The 19,968-nt window shown below is 46.5% G+C and overlaps 1 protein-coding gene across 5 annotated transcripts in view; it reads right to left on the bottom strand.

Annotated features, from left to right (window-relative positions):
* Window positions 1–19,968, bottom strand: part of MACF1 (microtubule actin crosslinking factor 1) — a 1,146,281-nt gene that overhangs the window by 478,089 nt on the left and 648,224 nt on the right. For all 5 annotated transcript variants that reach the window (XM_085648361.1, XM_085648360.1, XM_085648359.1 and 2 more), the window contains 2 exons: window positions 16,639–17,134; window positions 3,078–4,549 (listed from right to left, as the gene is read on the bottom strand). In XM_085648361.1, the coding sequence (XP_085504487.1) occupies window positions 3,078–4,549; window positions 16,639–17,134 (1,968 nt within the window). The remainder of the gene's footprint in view (window positions 1–3,077; window positions 4,550–16,638; window positions 17,135–19,968) is intronic.

Consider the following 19,968-nt stretch of genomic DNA (forward strand, 5'->3'; position numbering starts at 1 on the left):
GGTACAGGGCCTCTAAGGGTGGCACAATGAGTGCTGCAGCCCTTAGAGGCCTTCCCTGGTCACAAGGCCCTGGGTACCTAGGGTACCGTTTACCAGGGGCTGACATGTGGCCAGGGTTTGCCAATTGGGAGTTTGTGTGTTTTAAGGAAGGAACATAGGCCCTGGGCACCTGATTGGCAGGAGCCCAGGGCACAACAAGGAAAAGTGCATCAGCTATTAGGCAAAAAAGGGGGGGGGTTACTGCAACAGAAACCCACTTTCTCACACCAATCATTTTAATACCAAGAATATTTAATGGAACTTGTATCATGAAATACCAGGAAATTTGTATTCAACATTATGCGTGTTGTAGAGAATAAACATGAGCTTTCTCTACATAGATCAAGAGGTGAACTACACTAACATCCTATTCTGCAAATAATATAAAAGCAGTATGCACAGGTATTTCTATAATTACAGCACAGTATTTGAAGAAATGTGCTTAAACTTTCCTACACACTACCAATTTCCCAAAACGTCTTTTGGGGGAATGATGCTGAAATATCTTGTTAAAGTTGTTTTTTTCTGTCCTTTTAAGTTGCTGCAATTTACCCAGTGTGTTAGGAATCTGCTTCTTGTTTGAGACTGTCCCAAAAAGTAGAATATGATATTCCTCATCTTACTAGGTTAATTTGCCCAATTCAAGATAAAATACATTTGCTATTTATTATTCTAAAATGTTTTGAGCGAGAAACCCCCAGAATACCTGAAAATGGTAAGAAATACTTATATGGTGTGAACAATATTGCTGACATAGTTTACTTTCAAATGCATCTATACACCACATGTAGTTCAGAAGAACTAATTTGCACTGCTCCTCAACAGCAAAAGCAGAAACTCCCCATAACTAATTTTGAAATGGTTGTAATGATCTCTGCCCACTTGTTAGTCCCCCCGAACTAGGAGTTTAGTTGCGCTGCTGGCCTCACCTCCCACATGCAGTCACCAGTTCCCATCCACCGCCACCCGTGGGGCGCTCAGACTTCTGTTCCACCTCTAGGATCAGCATCCTCTAGAGCCTGTAGCCACTATGGATTCAGATGGAGCCTCTGGAGGTCGAAGTTTGAGGCTAGAGTTACACTAAACTGAGGTTGACATCTTTACCATCCTGGCCTAAAGCCCCTGCGACCATAGTTCTTCAAGGGGTTTGCCAGGTGAAATATAGCGCAAAGAACCTTTGAGTATCCAATGACGTCAAATTTTATAGATGGGTCCATGACCATTGCGCTGCAGCACAGGATTAGAGAAAAGAAGCACTAATGACTGACCAATAGAGGAAAAATATACCTCATAATGTTTACAGTGTAGGCAGGTGATTAGCCCTTTATTAACTCTTTTAAGGAGGTGAAAATGTAAGGGTCCACTGAGAAAGACAACGGCAAACACCAGTGACTGAAAATCAACCTCAAGATTTTTACACTACAGCTCTTCATTAACCATTTTGTTATTTGCATATAATACCAATCTTGTGTAATAGCTCTATTGTGTTCTTTATGCAGCAAGAAGCTACTAATGTTGACATCCCCCAAAAGGTTCAACGTTTCTAACATAACTAAGTAGCGGACATGTGCTAGACCGGCACTTCATCTTCTTATCATTAGGAATAGTTTAATTTGATTGAAAATTGTGGTGCCCCTGAAGTAATCAGATAATCATGCTCAGATCATCAGAAATAATCTCATTGTGTGAAGTATTCAGAAAGTCATTTCGAAATCATCCTCATGTCATCAGAAACAATCCCACCCAGTAAAGTAATAAGATGGCCATCTTCAAGCCATCTGAAAATCATCAGGCTGAAGTTTCTAATCACCGCTGATGACTTTACAAGCCTAATGATCTCTGATAATGAGAAAATGACTTCTAGAGAAATTGGATGACCATCATGGGATGGCTTCTAAAGTAATCCTGTTTGACATGGGGCTGTGCCTGACAGGAACATAGCTTACACTTTAGAAGGCTGCCTTCCAGAGCTTGCACCTGTGAAAAATGCCTAAACCAGGGAGAAGATTAAACTAGGTCAGTTGCAGTGGGAAGGGACCCAAGAGTAGGAACTATGCAATTGGGAGGGGAAACTAACCTATTTATTGGGGGTGGGAGTCCAAAGTAGGATGTTTACACTTGGGAAGGTACACTCTTTTTGGGAGGAGGGGGGGACAGAGAAACTATTGTACTGGGGATGAGTGCAGCCAGAGCAGGGTGCTCACACATATGGAGGGTACTACCTCTGTTCAGGTGGGCGTATGTGAGGGTGTGAAGAGAACACACAGTTGGACATTAACATATGTGGAGGACACCTAAACCATAACGGAAATCTGCAAATGGCAACCAGGCTCAGGAGGAAGTCAGATTGGAAGGATCATGACTTGGCAGAGTATATAACCAATGTGAGGTAAAAATAAAAGATTTATTACTCATTTTTGGGTGGGGGGCAAAGGATATTTGAATTAGGAGGTAAGCCAAATCAAGATGTTTGTTCTTGGGGATAGTGATTGGTACCTCCCCATTTGGAGTGAGGTGCCGGAGTAGGTTGTTTAGTCTTCACTAGGGTACCCAATCTAAGTGACAATGGACAGGAGGCTTACACTTGGCTGAGCTACAAAGCACAAAATAGTTACAACACTCCGAGAAATTAATTCCAGTTTTGCCTTCAGCTACAAAATAATTCACAGCCTAAAAGCTTCAAAGATTAGACTTGCTGAACACGCACTTGCACAATGACTGTATAGTATCACAAACAAAGGAAGCAACTAAAATCCATCTTCTAAAACTGAATACACAATAAAATGTGGGAGGACACTTCACAAAATGCCTCTATGTGGTATGTGAGTTATTTGGCTGTTTTCATTTACTAAAAGCCCTCCACCACCACTCAATAATCTTAGAAAAGCAGACACAACCAGGGGGATACAGCTAGACACACCAAACACTGCACAGAAGTATTGTTTCTGTTGTCACGTACAAATCACACCTCAGCATTGAAACTAATGAACAGGAAGAGCATAAAGTAAAGATGGCCTTGCTGCAGGCAAGGACCTTACCTTAAAGGTGTTCAGCTGCTGTTTGATGGCTTCTACCTCAGACGCCACTGTCCCTCGCAACACTGCATCAGTCTCCACAGCTGCCATCAGGTCCTTTATTTCCTTCAGTTGGCTGTAAAAGTCCTTCACACGTGCCAGAGTTGTCTCTATCTGCTCATGTCGGTTTTTGCCCCTCTCGATCAATTTGCCACACTGCTTATTCAAGGTCTGTAGCTCCCGCTTCAAGCTTAGCAGGTCAGGGCTGGCTTCACAGTCCAGCATCTGTTGGCACTCCTCCTGAGAGCGCCCGATGTCTGACTTCAGCTCCTGCAGCTTGCCGAGGAATCTCTGAAGCTCCTCTATTTGGGACTGTAGGCTGTCCACATCTCGCCCGACAGCACCCATGCTATCAAACTCATCATCCCAATCGGCAAGCTGAGAGAACATTTCTCGTACGTGGCTGTGAAATTGGCTGATTCCTTGCAGCTTGCTCTCCAGCGCCGTGCAGCATTCATCCACTTTATGCTGAACCAGGCCAAACTCCTGCTGCATGGTCTCGGTTTGGTGCAGGAGCTCTGAGGAGTCCGACCCAGAAGGGGCATCAGCCACCAGACCCTGGATCAAGTCCTTGAGATAGAGCACCTGGGGCTCCACAGCTTGGAGGGTCTCCTGCTGGGCTCTCATCTTCTCCAGGTTCTTGTTGCTGCAAGCTTGAGGTCCCAGAGCCTCATAGATCTCAAGCTGATGTTGAGCCCCCTCCAGCTTCTTCTCGATGTTTGTGAAGCTGTCTTTAAACTCTTTCAATCGCTGGGACATCTCTTCGATGGAGGCAGCCTTGGAGTGAAGATCTTCTGTAAGAGCATCCATCTTCTGATTGAGGCTGGCTTTCTCTTCTCTAATGCTGTCTTCATCTGCCTGGGATGCATCAATCAGGAGATCTGCGGCACTGTTCAGCATCTCCAACGAGGAATGGTGTTTGTCCACATCGCTCTGCAGGACCTTTGCACTGAGGAGTGATGCCTCCAGCTGTGCAGGGTCAATAGATACCGCCAGCTGCTGTACTTGGGTGCTGCAGTCTTCCACCCAGGGAAGAAGCTCCTCTACATGGTGCTGGTACTTCTGAGCCTTTTGCACGCAGTCCTTGAGCATGGCATGTCTTTCGGAGGCCTGCTTACCGAGTTCTGCCCAGTGAGCTTTGAGGGAGTCTAGCTGGCTCAGCAAAGTGTTCTTCTCCTCTCCAGGTTGTGCAGAGAGGAGTAAAGACTCTCCCTCACCCACAATCATTTCATAGGCCCCACTATGCTGGTTCAGGCTCTTCTGGAACTCCTCCTGCTGATGGATCTGAGACAGGAGCCGATCAAGTTTTGCAGAGATGGGAAGGCTCTGGCCTTGCTCGCCGAGTTTACCATCCAGCCAGGTTCTGAGCTCATCGAACATTTGTTGAAATTGCTGGGAGCTAGCAAGTGTGGTCTGGAGTCGATTCATACGATCCGCTGGCAAGAACAACATTAAGAAAGGATTCAAAATTCAGGCAGCACATTTAACCATTAAGGAAGACATCAACACACAACCCACCACTATCATTTCATGCAAAATTCCCCCCCCCCCCCCCAACTGCCCGCCATGGTGTACTGTGCTTACATAGTCCCCCAATGTGAGGGTCCTTTAAGGTGTATAGAGTTCACAAAATCCCTCAGCACTTCAAGAGTATTAGGCATGGTAAATGGCTATAGCATTGACCATTGCTAAGACTTCATTATGGTGTATGGTGCGAACATGCGATCCCCATGCAAGTGCCTACCAAGGAGTTTGAAGTTCACAAGATCTCTCCAAGAGCTGTACATGAAGGTCACACAGACTATGCCTTGCTGTCTGCCGTGGAGCAAGACTCTAACACAGCCTCTACATGTTAGAGTCCATCACGGTATATGAAGTTCACATGCCCTCTACTGTGTTCTGGGACGTAGACACATTGCTTGGTTCAACAAATCCCTTCTTTCCCTCTCTCTGTCTCCACTCTTGTCCCTGAGAGAGAAGTGGGAAAGTGAGGCATGTAGAATGCTCCACAAGGAAGAATGGTTGAAAGCAATCACTTTCCCACGCTTAACCTCCTGCAATGGTAAGTTAAAATTAATACAATATTTAGTTCTCTACAGAGCTTACCTATCCCGGGCAGCTCTTCATAACTACTTTCTGCAAGCAAAGGATACTTGTCTGCGCTGCCTCTGCTCTCCAGCTCATCTTTTGCACATGCTATGGTCATGCCCCACATCGGGGCCTTACTGGAGCCAGATCCTGGACCTGCAATCTACTTACACATCTGAACCTATTCCGCACAGACTGGATAGCAGTGGCTCTTGGTATCTACAAACTGTCCAAATATAGTCAAAACAGCCTAATGTATAGCCAATTTAGCGCTCCTCAGCGCAAAGCAACGTATCACCTTGCAACTGAAAGCTAAGTCCCCGTCCTCCTTCGAAGCTGAGGGTTGTGCGCTTAATAGGGAGGAGACAAGGGGCATTTAGCAGCATAACATAGCTGCCACATGGGATATGGTTCTACAGACCCCGAAGACCTCCCCCCCCCTTACTTGGGATCAAACTAATCTCTGCAAACCATCCATGCCCCGGTGGCCACCCAGGCTGCGACTTCCACCAGATGCAGACAGTAGTTCACCCCCTGCCTAACAAAAACCCAGCCATACCTCCCCACACGTTCTCTCTACACTACATATGACTTGAGTATAAACCAACTGTACACTCGCCATTTAGAAGAGCCTGACCACACCTAATAGCCTCCCCCGTGTTAAATGTCTCCAACTCACAAGTTTTAGATTCTTGCATAACATAACTGTACAACTGTTATTTACTTCGATATACCAGACAAATGTTATAGCCTATGCTGGAAAAACTTTTTTTTCAATTTTAGTAATACATATCTTGTTAAAACATGTGAACGTACACAACTATTGCGAATCTCCAGAAACTATGTAAAATCAGCACAGCACTGAAAATAAAATGCCAATAAAGTTTGCTAAAAACATGAAGTTCGCATGCTTCCCTTCTTTTAAGTGTCACATGTGATGCATGGATTTATGAAGACCTCTCCAAGTCCCCGTCACGATTCCAAGCAGCTTACACATCCCCAAGAGTCTATCATAGTTTGACGCCCATGTTTGCATCCACATACATCAGTGTCTGTCATAGTACCTAAAGCTTGCTATCTCCCTTCCCTGTAATGTACAAAACCCCAAGAAGGCAGTGACGGATACTTCTAAAGAAAAAATGACTGGCCAAGCTTGGTGGGCAGCTGCACCTCTGCTAAAAGACTGACATTGTGAAAGCTGGCTGGTGAACTGGGGGGGATGAGGCCTGGAGATGGTGCAGCAACCAAACCGGAACTTTTTTGAACAGACAGTATTATGAGCTGTGCCAGGAAAGAAGATCTTCTTAGCATGGAGGAAAGGGGACAAGAAGCAGTCATAAAGACCACACCTCTTCCTGCCACAGCATCTTGGTCACAGAACGAATGTAACCTTATCTTGGCAGTTGTCTCCACACCTGCCAGGCTTCCGGCAAATTCTCTTTGGCAACTGGAGGGGAGATGTATCTTAAATGTATAGATTTCTGCCACATATGAAGGATGCAGGCAGAAAAGGGTTACATCAAAAGGCAGTTAGCCTAAAATAAAGCAAAGAAGCAACTTACCCTATAGTCTTGATGCATTTTGATTCCATATAGTGAAGGGCCCCAGATTCAAAGAAAGCAGCTTATCTGCCCCACAGAGAGCCAACAACGCCACACCACTGCTGGCGGTGTGGGGCCTTCGAGCTGGCCACATCTGGACGGTTTTATACCCACTTCTTACCTACTTGGTAAAGATCTTCACAGATCAATATTGCTATCAAATCTTAAAAAATAGGTTGAACAGGTGCTCGTGGAGAGGAGCAGTAGTTCTCTAGCTGTCTCGGCGTGTGGCCTGCTTGTTCTGCGAAGGCTCGGAGAGCTGTTGTTCAGCCCACAGCACAGCCAGAGGAGGTTGAAAGGGTCTCTGTGAGATGTCTGGTAGAAGAGACCGGAAGCTAGAAATAAGGCTACTTTGTATAATACAATGAATAAATCCCCAGCAACACCACAGGAGTAAGAGAAATAGGGAGTGGTGGTCTACTACTTAAATCTGTTTCCTGGAGGCCGCCAAGATGGCCATGTCTAAACTGGGGTGGTGTAGTGGGCAAAAGAACGATGGATTTAACCCAGATCTCTTGACTGGGGGAGAATGTATGCATTGTCAGCATTCCGTCCATCATTTGTTTGTTGTAACGCTTTTCGCCCTAAGTGGGATGGGTATTCCCAGACGTGGGACCCGTGCTCACTACGCCACTGGAGTCAAGCTATCCTGGCTGATGACGGCTGATAGCCAGAAACCGGTCCTAGGATGCTTGATTCCGGTCCAGGGAAGACATGGCTTGGCAGTTCGGGCTGGACTGTTCCCATGAGGCACAGGGTCAAGACTGATTTGCATATGGCCATGTCTGAACTGGGGTGGTGTAGTGGGCAAAAGAACGATGGATTTAACCCAGATCTCTTGACTGGGGGAGAATGTCTGCATTGTCAGCATTCCGTCCATCATTTGTTTGTTGTAACGCTTTTCGCCCTAAGTGGGATGGGTATTCCCAGACGTGGGACCCGTGCTCACTACGCCACTGGAGTTAAGCTATCCTGGCTGATGACGGCTGATAGCCAGAAACCGGTCCTAGGATGCTTGATTCCGGTCCAGGGAAGACATGGCTTGGCAGTTCGGGCTGGACTGTTCCCATGAGGCACAGGGTCAAGACTGATTTGCATATGGCCATGTCTAAACTGGGGTGGTGTAGTGGGCAAAAGAACGATGGATTTAACCCAGATCTCTTGACTGGGGGAGAATGTATGCATTGTCAGCATTCCGTCTATCATTTGTTTGTTGTAAAGATGTGCAGTAAGGCTGCTTCCTCTGGAGTGCAGGAAGGCCCACAGAGTACTGGCACACTAGCACAAAAGGATGATGCTCTGGCTGTGGGAAAGATGACAGAATTTGAGGCATTCTATGTTGGATATCGAGGTTACCCCGAAAGGCCACACGCCCAGGTGAAGTAAGAACAGGTAGAGCTGCAGCAGAGACTGGCATCGCACCCCCCCCGGTGAGCGAGGCCAATGATCTCATGCCCCAGACAGCTTTTAGGAGGCACTTCTGCAGGGAAGGGTAGCCTTAGCCCCATGGCCTTGCCGTCCACAATGATGATAACGACTTGGGCCTTACAGACTGGATCATGTTAGGTTATGTTAAAAGTGATTAATACACAGCATTGTATGCTACCTGGTGGCTGTTTCAAAGCGCGGACAGCGTTAAATGGCCCAACTCCACCATCTAACTATGGCTTCTATTTTTTACTTTAAAGCTTTCCCCAAAAGGGTTTGGTGCTAGACGGCATACACAGCGGCGTGGCAGTAGTTCCAGAGTGACGTACCGTCAGTGTTGCATTTCCGGTGTAAACTTTGCAGTATCTTAGTGGGGTTAGCCAGCCCTGGTCAGCCATCTCACCTGTCTCTTGAGCAGATATCTTCCAAAAACCCTCACACAGCTGAGCTCCCTGGACTAGAGGGAGATCCTTAAAATGCAGATGTAATTCCTCTGACCGGGAACCCAGTTCTTCTTGCTGCAAACCGTCAGTGCGGCTGAGGGTAGAGCCAAAATGTGCTCGATAGGAATGTACTCTGTGGCAAAAGGCAATTCCTCAACAAAAGCACAAAGGTCTGAGTTTTGCTGTGAGCTGACACTTGTCTCATTTGTGGCTATAGTGTTCCGTATCCGTAAACTTCTTGGTCACTGTTTTTCGTCAGAGCCAGACACGGCAGCCAAATGCGGGGTCATGCTCCAGACCCCTGAGGGGCAGGAATGCATTTCCAGCATTTAGAGTCAGGGGTCGTTAAGTGTCAAGACAGTACCAACGAAGAGCTTTGGGAATACCCACTGGTGTAAGTGTGTTGCGTCACCCAACACACACAATATTGATGACATTCTGGCCAGAAAAAAAGGCAAGGTGGATTTTCACTGAGAAGGTTGACCGTATAGGTTTAAACTATTCCATTGAGTGGAATAAAGTGAGCAAACAATAGGGGCTGAGCATTATATACCCCGGGGATCAAGGATCATGTACTTCAATGGGCAACTTGTATTGAAATATATATATACAAATTTGTTGGCATGAGCTAGTGCTCTGCAATTAATATAATAGACTCCAACTTAACGCCTCCAAGACCGAGGTTATCATCTTTGGTGAGGATACCGGGCTATGGGGAGACAATTGGTGGCCACTGGAGTTGGGTCCTGTTCCCATTCCTGTAGCCGAAGTCAGAAATCTGGGCGTATGGATTGACGATAAACTTTCTTTCACCCCCCACACCAAACGTGTAGCTGGCACCTGTTTTGGTGCCTTGCAGTGCCTCCGGCCCATTTTTAAATTTTTCGACTCAGACACCAGACAGATCATTGTACAAGCTCTGGTTCTTACCAGACTGGATTATGCCAGCTCTCTGCTTCTTGGTGTTAATCAGGCAGAACTAGCCCGCCTTCAGCGGGTACAAAATGCTGCGGCCAGAATGCTGGTCGGTCTTCCTAGGTTTGCTTCTGTTCGTCATACCATCCAAGACCTCCACTGGCTACCAGTAGGCCAGAGAATCAGGTTTAAAGCTCTCTGTGTAACTTTTAAAATTCTCAAGTTAGCTTCTCCTCCCATTCTCACCCAGACTATTCTCCATTACGTTCCTTCTAGATCCCTCCGATCTGCAGGGTCCAATTTAGCTATCGTCCCGCGTTTTAAGAAAGCGCGTATAGGTGGTCGTTCCTTTTCGGTGTTGGCAGCCACCCTTTGGAACTCACTGCCTGCCTCTCTTCGTGCGATTCCGGACCTGCTTCTCTTCAGGAAGTCTTTGAAAACCTTCCTATTCTCTAAAGCCTAGTCTTTTCCGCTCTAGTTACTGCTGTGGTGTTGTGTTTTCCATCTCCAAAGCGCCAGGACGCCTCTTTGTTGCGGCAGCTGTGCACTATACAAATTTAAATAACATAACATATAAGGTCTTTGGATTCGCCAGTTGGGGTCGCTACCATGAAATATGAATTACATAAAGAAAAGGATATGATAAATGTTCTTCCTGTCATCCATCCCTATTAAGGGCCATATAAATGCACTCCACTGTGTGGATTATAATTAGCAGAGCCCGCTGTTGGAACTGACCTGGTATTTTTAGCGAAGTGGGTCTATAATTTTTCTCACTTACTATGGAAAAGTACATCACTTTGAAATGGCCGCTTTAGCATTTGGGTATGAAGAGAAGCATTGCGAGTTGATGATGGGGATGCCTTCACAAACATATCAATACTAAGTACGGTCAGCCAATCGGGAGGTTTTTTAGATGTACACACACAAAGCAGAATATGCAAAGATATGAAAATTGGATGGAATACTCGTGTTGGTTAAAAAAAAGCCCCTGCCCTCTGCACCTGTTCAGGCTTATATAGAATTGGCTTGATAACAATTAGTTGGAATCCCCTCATGAGAACCTTTTGTTTATTTGCAGAAAGAGCCGCAATATGAAATCTAATAGGCTAAACAACACCATTCAGAAATGGCTGCCGTGAATCAGAGATAATGGCATATACGGAGCGCGATACTGTGGGTTTCCGGGTCACTTGGTATCAGAGCGCCCGGACGTGCCTTGGTTTCTTTTAAAAAAACGGATTCTCGTATCCCATATTCACCATTGGGACGGAGCACTGAGAGGAGGCAGTCCGCGGGTGCGGTAAGAGGGTCTAAGTACAAGGTTAGGAGCACTGCGAGAGAGTGAGCACGGGGTCATTACACTCCTCAGCAGGGCTAATTCGCTCTTGATCCATAATTTGGAGATGTGGGTGAGGGTGTACCAGTCTATCTTGAATAGGTCATGAGGACATAGGAAACGGCTCAGGGATATATTGTTGTTGTGTGCTCAAGCCTTGACAAGTATTTAATGGCACTAAACTGATTGAGAGTGATGGGACACTTTAAGATGTGTATACGGGGGTCTTAAGAATAGCGCAATCTGTATTTGGCGAGAGGTCATACTGAATATATATGTGCTTTCAGGTGATACTGACGTTTGCAGTGATCATTTGGACGCGCGACCATTTGGCGCGTGAGTCCCATAGAAGTGGTTTGCGGGTATGATGAACAACAGCAACCACTGAGTAATTCAGCTAATCTTTTAAGATTGGATATGAGCATACTGGGAGGACTGTTTAAGGTCAGTCTTTTGGCCCGCTTTTTGTTTTAATGTCGTAATATTACCACAGGTCCAGTGTGATTCATAATAGAGGTGAAGTCTGGTTTCCCCACCAGCCCTGATGAAGTTGCCTGAATAAGGCGGCAACGAAACAAGTTGGCCGTTTATTCCTGAAATTGGTCAAATAGACGCCATTTTTAATTGCGGATGCTCACGGAACTAATAAAGGTATGTCTTGCAAGTGAGTTGTACCCCATTTTAAACTTTGAGAACTGCAATTTTTCTTTTTCTAACGGGGACCAGCGGTCACTGAGTGACACCAGCACTGACAGTGCACTTACACATGCTTTTTATGATTTATTCTTCCTTGTGATTTCTCACCTCTCAGAAATAAGAGCACACACACCTCTTTCTTTCACGGTCAAGAAAGTTACTGATGATGATAACGCGGGCAAGCTAATGAGTACCAACCAGCTGCCCCCCATGGTGTCGCTACCGTGAGGTACTTTCTGACCTTTTCTACACTTTTTGTTAGTTTAAACATTCTTTGGTAAAGATTGATTGTTGATGTGTGTATGGACTGTGGTATTTGTATTTGTATTTGTATTTGTAGTTGAATTTGTAGGGCGCGCAGCTACCCACAAGGGGTCTCCCGGCGCCAATAGATTCAGTGATTACCCATTGCAGTTGTTAAAGAGAAAAGAGCCAGGTTTTGAGGTCTTTGCGGAATTTCAGTAGAGATGGTTCGAGTTTCAATGTAACCGGAAGACAGTTCCACAGTCTGGGGGCGGCGCAAGAAAAGGAGCAGCCGCCCATTCTCAAAAGTTTAAAGTGGGGAATCACAAAGTTGCCCTGAGCTGATGATCTGAGGGTGCGGGATGGAAAGTATGGTTGAACCAGGGCCTTAAGATAACCTGGGGCCGACCCTTGCTTGATTTTATGCAAAAAACAAAGGGACTTGAATTTAATACGGTTTGTAATACGGAGCCAGTGAAGGTCTCTAAGAAAAGGAGAAATTGAAGATCTCCACGGGACCTTACATAGGAGGCGTGCAGCTGAATTCTGTACCAGCTGAAGTCTCCGCTGGAGCTCCTGGGTAATGCCAAGGTAGAGCACATTGCCGTAGTCCAGGCGAGAGGTGACTAAAGCCTGGACCACCTGGCGTCTTGTCCCTACTGGGAGCATCCACAAAATTTTGCGCAGCCACCCCAGGATGGAGAAGCAGGTGGCCGCTACCTTAGCCACCTGATGTCGCATGGAGAGTGATTCATTCATAACAAAACCAAGATTGCGAACCTGGGTCGCTGGAAGAGGTAATGGGCCCATTTCTGCCGGCCAATGTGTAGGGCCCCAGAGGTGCTTTTGCTTGCCCAGAATGAGCACCTCTGTTTTATCTCCGTTCAGTTTCAGGAGGTTCGCCTGCATCCACTCTGCAACTCGGCTAAGTCCTAGTTTAAGAGCAGATGGGGAGTTAGCAGCGGCCGATGAAAGGGAAAAGAGAATCTGAGTGTCATCGGCGTATGAGTAAAGGGAAAGACCAGAGTCTTCCACGATGGTAGCTAGGGGTCTCACGTAGATATTAAAGAGCAGAGGGCTAAGTGAAGACCCCTGCGGAACACCATACGCAGATGAGCGAACAGAGGAGGAAGAACCGGGCGAGACAACCTGAAAGGTGCGATGATCTAGAAAAGAGGCCAGCCAGTCAAGAGCAGAGCCAGTCACTCCAGCAGTTCTCAGGGCTCTTAGAAGAATAGAGTGTGAGACCGTGTCGAATGCGGCGCTTAAATCTAAAAGAATAAGCGCCGCGGTCTCGCCATGATCGAGATGGATACGTAGGTTCTCCGTAACCCCCAGAAGGGTTGTTTCAGTGGAAAAATGGGAGCGGAAACCCGATTAGGATGGATGTAGAAAACCTGTGGTCTCCACATGAGATGTAAGATGTAAGTTAATATGCCGCTCCAGGATCTTTGAGAACATGGGCAGTAAAGAGATGGGCCGGAAGTTGGCAAGCGTTTTAGCGTCTGCACCGTTTTGTTTTAAAAAGTGGCACTACCAGAGCCCTTTTCCATTCATCCGGGACTATGGATTCCCGCAATGAGGAGTTAAGGAGCTCTTGAATAATTAGTAGAGCATCAGGGGAAAGTTGTCGAAGGATGCTCAAAGGAATAGGGTCCAGAGGAGAGCCTGAGTTGACTTTAATTAAACAGGCGTGCAGCGAGTTGGAATCTAGCAGAGGCCATTCGGAGATCAATGTATCCTGGGATGGTGGGCTCGATAAGTCCAAGTAGAGGAGTCAGGCAGGGGTGTAGGGGAGGCTCGAGACAGGGCATTGTAAATGGTTTCGACTTTAGATGTAAAAAAGTCAGCAATTTCATTGCATTCCGCTTCCCCTAACGCGGGTGGAATGGGGACGGTATTTGAACCAGCTAACTTCTTAACCATAGAGAAGAGGGCTTTCGGCCGATTAATGGCCTTTTCAATCGACTGTGAGACAAACAGAGCTTTTGCCTTTCGGCAGGCTTGATGGTATTGCCTGAGTGCTACACGGTAGATTGATTTGTCATTTGGGGCATAGGTTTTTCGCCAAGACCTCTCCAAATGTTTGCATTTGGATTTAGTTACTTTTAAAGCATCTGTAAACCAAGGGGCGGGGGCGAGATGCGGGGTAGATGGCCTAAGACGCGGTGGCAGGTGGTGATCAATATTGGATGTTAACCAGTGAGATACTTCCTGAGCCAAAGCAGTGCACCCAAGGTTGATATCGGGGCAATTGGCCACAAGAGAGGCGTTAAAGGCCGAGACATTAAGCTTAGACCAACCTCTGAGGTAATTTCTAGTGCCAGAAAGGAACAGGCACTTAGTGAGATCAGCAGGCAAAGTGAAATGAATAGCATAGTGATCGGACCAGTCAAGGGGGAGGGCAGGGTAGGTGCAATCAAGCAGAATGTTAGAGAGGACAGGGTCAAGTAAATGTCCTGCCTGATGGGTAGGACCTTTATTGCGAAGTATTAAATTAATAGCTTCGCAGTCTGATAAGAATGTACTGCTTAGTCGATTCTGTGGGTCCTCTAGATGGAGATTTAAGTCTCCCAAAATGGTGAAGTTCGCTGCCTTTATGACATGGGGGGCTACGCAGTCAGCAAATGAGGTTAGCCACTGTGTAGGTTTATCAGGGGGGCAATAAATAAGTAAGCCTGATAGTGTCAGTCGAGGAGGGACGGCTATCTTGAAAAGTGCGGCTTCACAGTTTGGAAAGGGGACAGCATCCAAAGAGCAGGAATAAATGTCTTTAAAGATAATTGCTATCCCCCCACCTTTCCCGGTGGCTCTGTCTTGCCTGACTATTACGTAACCGGGTGGCAGAGCGCAACCTATGTCAGGGCCGGAACTCGCCTGAAGCCAGGTTTCCGTTAGAAACAGGGCATCTGGCTGGGTGGAAGACAATAGATCGAAAATGTGGTCACTATTTTTGGGCAGAGATCTACAATTAATACTCCAAAACTTATAGGGAGAGATTAATGGTACTGAAGGTGCAGTATAACCAGAGAAAACATAGTTACAGTGCAGGCATTTTGAAGAAGTTGTGAGTGAGCAGTCAAGAGGGGTACAAGAAGGGGAGATAGTATTAAGGCTATGAAGCTCCTCAGAGGAGTAGGAAACTAAGCTGCCAGATGGTGGGCCCGAATGGGCAGAGTAACGGGCCGCTGGGCGCCTCAGGGCGCCTCAGGGCGCAGACGGGCTTGCCTTTGGCGCGCCCGCTGCGCCCGCCCGCTGCACGGTCGGGACATAGTGTTAGTTATATAGGAGTAGAAGAGGGAGGGGCTGATCCCAGCACAGGTGCGTGGAGACACTCAAACCCCAGCGGCGGCAAGCCCTGCCTCCAGCGCGTCAGCTTCAAATCGTCAGCGCGAGGAGCCGGCGTAGAAGGCGGCAGTGCAGGGTGAGTGAAAAGCGTGTGGTTAAAAACACGGAGTGCTAATAAAAGCACACAGCAAGCATACATATTTAAAAACTACTCAACAGTCAAACCTCCGGCTTCCGCCTCAGAGGAACGCAAACACTGAATCTAATGTGAGCGGGAGAGTAAGTAGACGAAATGGGCGGGACTAATCCCAGCACAGGTGCGTGGAGACACTCAAACCCCAGCGGCGGCAAGCCCTGCCTCCAGCGCGTCAGCTTCAAATCGTCAGCGCAAGGAGCGGGCGTAGAAAGCGGCAGTGCAGGGTGAGTGACGTTGTATTACAAAACGAACAGTTGAACTAACAGGACTGTGGTGAACCTAGCCTGTGAGGGAAGTTAAAGGGTTTCCTAACAAACCTCAGTTGTTCTTGAGAAAGTATAAGTAACTGTCCAGACTAAGTCAGGTTCCAGGGTGTTTATATAGGATTGAGTGGGGGGGCGACCTGACTTTGTACCGCCTGGTGCTCCTTTTGTGTTCCCCTCTGTATCTTCCACCAGAAAAGGTGTAGTATGAGGACGTTTTGCCCCCCTCTTCTTGTGTACAACAATCAACAAGGTGATGGATGGAATGCATACATTGATCTCTGGGGCCACATTCTAGTTAATCGTTTTTCACCCATCATGCCGTATGCAAAGAAGTACTGACCCTGCTCCTCCAGGGAACAGTCCATCCTGATATGCAGGCAAGGCCCCCTCCAGAAGGAGATACAAGTGACCCCAGACCAATTTCAGCCTTTTCTGGGCTCGTCAGTACCCAGACGCAAAATGAGCACAAGACCCACTTCTGGCCGCTCCCGTCACACCTAGGGCACCAACGGCAACAAACAACAAGGGATGGAGGTTATACTCAAATTAATCTCCGTCACTGGTGGTCGCTCAGTGCCTTTTCTTGTATCACTCTGGGCAAGAAAGTATGTCCCTCCTGCCTGTCCCTAAACCAGGATTCTGTCAAGGGTCTGCCTACTTAAGGTCTCTTTCTTTAGCGTATAAAGCAGATAGGCGCAACTGTTTTATCTTCAGCTGGCTCATCACACTTTCCACCTGGGCCCCCTGCACATCACACCCGACACTAGGTTGTCTTTGTTCCCTGTCCTGCATGACAGGCACCACCTGGGGGTCTCTTCCTGCTGCACCTTGAGCTGTATTAAGCTGCTACTGGCAGAAAGAGAAGGGCCAGAACAGCATCAAGGGGTTCATGATGGATCTCGAGAACTACTGAAACCAGTGATCTAAAGTTTATCTCAGGAAGAGGAATTTAATACCATTAACACCGGAAACTTGTAGAATATACAGGAAGCTCAGAACAACAGACATCTGTTAGTACTAACCTGCCAGGTCTTCCAGCCCCCGGATTGGAAGGGCCACAGCCTCCAGGCGCTTCTTCAGCTCGTCCTTCAGATACTGCTCCCCAATGAGCTGCGATAGCTCATCACACAAGGCCTGGGCCTCCATCACCTCCTGCTCCAGCGCCTCCACCTCAGACCGCAGCTCGCTCGTCTCCTGAAGCTGCTGCTTGACCACATCTGGATGAGCGCTGAGAGCTGACTGGGCACCCAACTTCTGCTCGACCTCCTTTACTTTCTCCGCCAGGTCCCGAAGCACATCCATGTAGCAGGTGCTCATGCCCAGTGCCTGGCCGATGTGCTCGGAGCGGGAATTAAGTCTCTGAGTCAGCTCGTCCCATTTGTCATTGACTTCGCGAAGCCCCTCCTGTACCTGGCTGATGGAAGGCGACCCCTCTGCAGTGCTGCTCAAGATCCCCCCTGCAGCCTGGTTGAGTTGCTCGTGCTGCTGAAGGCGGCTTTCAAACTCTTTTAACATAAACTAAAACAAAAGGAAAGATAACAGAGTTTATACACATGTACATGTAACAAAGAGGAACCAGCATCATCAGCCTGTTCAAACTGGGACTCATGGCAAACAAATGCAAAGCAGTAGAAGGGGCAACTCACCATGAAAGGGATAGTGAGGGGATCCTTCCATGGCACGAAAGAGGGGATACCCTGCCATGGAAAGAATCAGGATGTATCAGCTTTAGGAGGCACCAAGCAGTATTCTGCCAGGGTTGGCTGGGGGAGCACCAGCTCTCCTGCAGAAAAGCAAACGAAGGCATGCTGCTCAGGGCAAAAGGACGCAGGAAGGGACCAGCAGGCATACTTACTTGAGAGACAACAGTAGGTATCCTGCTTGGGAGGCACCTGAAGGTACCAAGACACCAGAGGTTTTTCTCTTTCGCGACACTGTGAGGTATCTTAATGTGTGATGCACCGGGAGTTATGGTACTACAAAAGGAACTAGGAGATATTCCATCATATGACTTATCAGGAGTTCTCCTTCTAAGAGGAACCACGAGATCTGCCTGGAAAAGGCACCAGGAGATATGCTGCATGGCAGGTAACTGAAGGTATCCTGATTTAGAAGGCATCCAGCGTAGGGGAGACTGGGCAGACATGCCACCACTGCAAGCATCAGGAAGAATCCAACCACAAGAGGCATCAAGGCATATGCTGTATGTTTATTTTTATATTTTACCAAAGAGGAGCTTTGAAGGGACAACAGGCAAACAAAGAGTGTGCTCCACTCAATACTATCAACAAACAAAACCCTTGCTGCACATTACACATGAATATCAACATTTTCCCTCTATGTGTATCTTTTGAAAAGTTGGTCAGGCCTCCCAGAGTGTTGCTGACAAGTGTTCAGACAAAAACTTGTGATGTGTTTAGGAAGTGCCTCACGTAAAGAACAACCTGGGAGCAGTTGGCAGGCACTCACCAATTTGCTCACCGTTTCATCATCTGCACCTTCCCAAATGGAAACGGAAACCAAAATATAAGTGAGAAGAAAGATGTGTGTAAACTAAAGAAATATTTGGGCACATCAAAATAGTACGTTCCCTATAGAGCCCCGTTAAAGAAGGAGGACTTCTCGGGGACTCTGTAGGTTAAAACTGAGTTATGGGAAAACACAAAACATTTATCTTTAAGTTGTTGTGCCCATACTCATTTAGAAAAACTATTGCAAACATATACATTTGTTAACCTTCTGGTAAAAACATCATACAACAGATACTATGGCGGGCTACATATTTGGGCCTTTAGCATACCACAGAGAATGGATATATCCTAAGTATTCTCTATGTCACTTGTTGTTTCCTTTATGTTTTTTCAAACCTACAGGTCCGGCGCATGCCAAAGGTGGAATTGGGTCCCCGTGCCCTGATGAAATTGCCACAAAATAAAATGGCAATGAAACATGTCGACCCTTCAGGTTAAAATGGTCTAAACATGATAATGTTTTTTTTTTAAAATGAGTACGGGCACAACAAATTAAAGATATAAGTTTTGTGTTTTCCCGCAACTCAATTTTAACCCACGGAGTGCCAGAGAAGGCCTTCTTCAACGGGTGTCTATAGGGAACGTACTATTTTGATGCGCCCAAAAATTTTGTTCGTTTACTCACAGCTTTCTTCTCACTTATAATTTGGGAGTTGGTTTCCATTTGGAAAAGTGCAGATGATGAAACAGTGAGCAAATTGGTGAGTGCCTGCCAACTGCTCACAGGTTGTTGCTTACGTGAGGCACTTCCTAAACCCATTACAATTTTCTGTCTGAACACTTGTCAGCACCACTCTGGGAGGTCAAACCTATTTAAACTTTTTCACAAGATGCACATGGCGGGGTCTATGAATAAACATCAAACCCTGTCCCACTGAAAGAAAAAACGTGGGTCATCCCAATTTTTTTTTTTATTCATGTGTAATGTGCAACAAGGGCTTTGTTTGTTGATATTCTGTGTGTTACCAGGATTTATCTTATCATGAGAAGTTCAAGCAGGTATCTGGCGTGTGTGACTCAGAAATGTTCCAGAAGCCAATCTGCCATTCTAGGGGTCAGGGGATATCCTGCTATGTGAAGGACTATCTGAAGAAAGCATTCTGCCCTTGGAAGCACCAAGAAGTTTCCTTCCACACAAAGCACAATAAAGTATAGTCGTCTGGGTGGTTACAAGAGGTATGATTTCATGGAATGTACCAGGAGGTATCTTTCCTACCACAGAAGACAAAGAGAGGTATCCTTTCGGATATTCAGCATGAGGTATTCTGACATGGAAATACAAGGAGGTACAAAGCCGCAGAATGTACCAGGATGTATACTGCAGAGCTACCAGGAGGTTTATAATGAGGTTTTACATGCAAAGGGGAAAATACATGCTTAACAGACAATAGGGCATTGGCAGTTGTTTATGTTTTTTTGTGATTTACTGAAGAATAGGTGCTGATATGACAAGGTTTTTGCTACCTGCCTGCATATTTGAATACGTTTTCACGCCTCTTCATTGTACTCTGATCCACATAGGATGAGGTAATCAAACTATATACAATTCCTTTCCTTATAACAGTTTCCCTAGGCTTTTTTTGCTTTCTCTTTTTTTGCTTCAAGTTGCCGATGTGATGTTAACCTTCATTATGAACATGTACTTACTTTCATTTGGACATAGAACCCCATTCCCTTTCCTTAACTTCCACTTTAGCTCTCACATTCCCCAACAGATTCACAGATACTGTATGACCTTCACTTCTAAAACAGGCTTATCCAATGCACTGTAGAATAAGAGAACTCGCTTGGGGATAGTAATGCGGAACCTAATGCTGGCAT

The sequence above is a fragment of the Triturus cristatus genome, chromosome 3_2, assembly GCF_964204655.1.
Source record: "Triturus cristatus chromosome 3_2, aTriCri1.1, whole genome shotgun sequence".
Taxonomy (NCBI): Eukaryota; Metazoa; Chordata; class Amphibia; order Caudata; family Salamandridae; genus Triturus; species Triturus cristatus.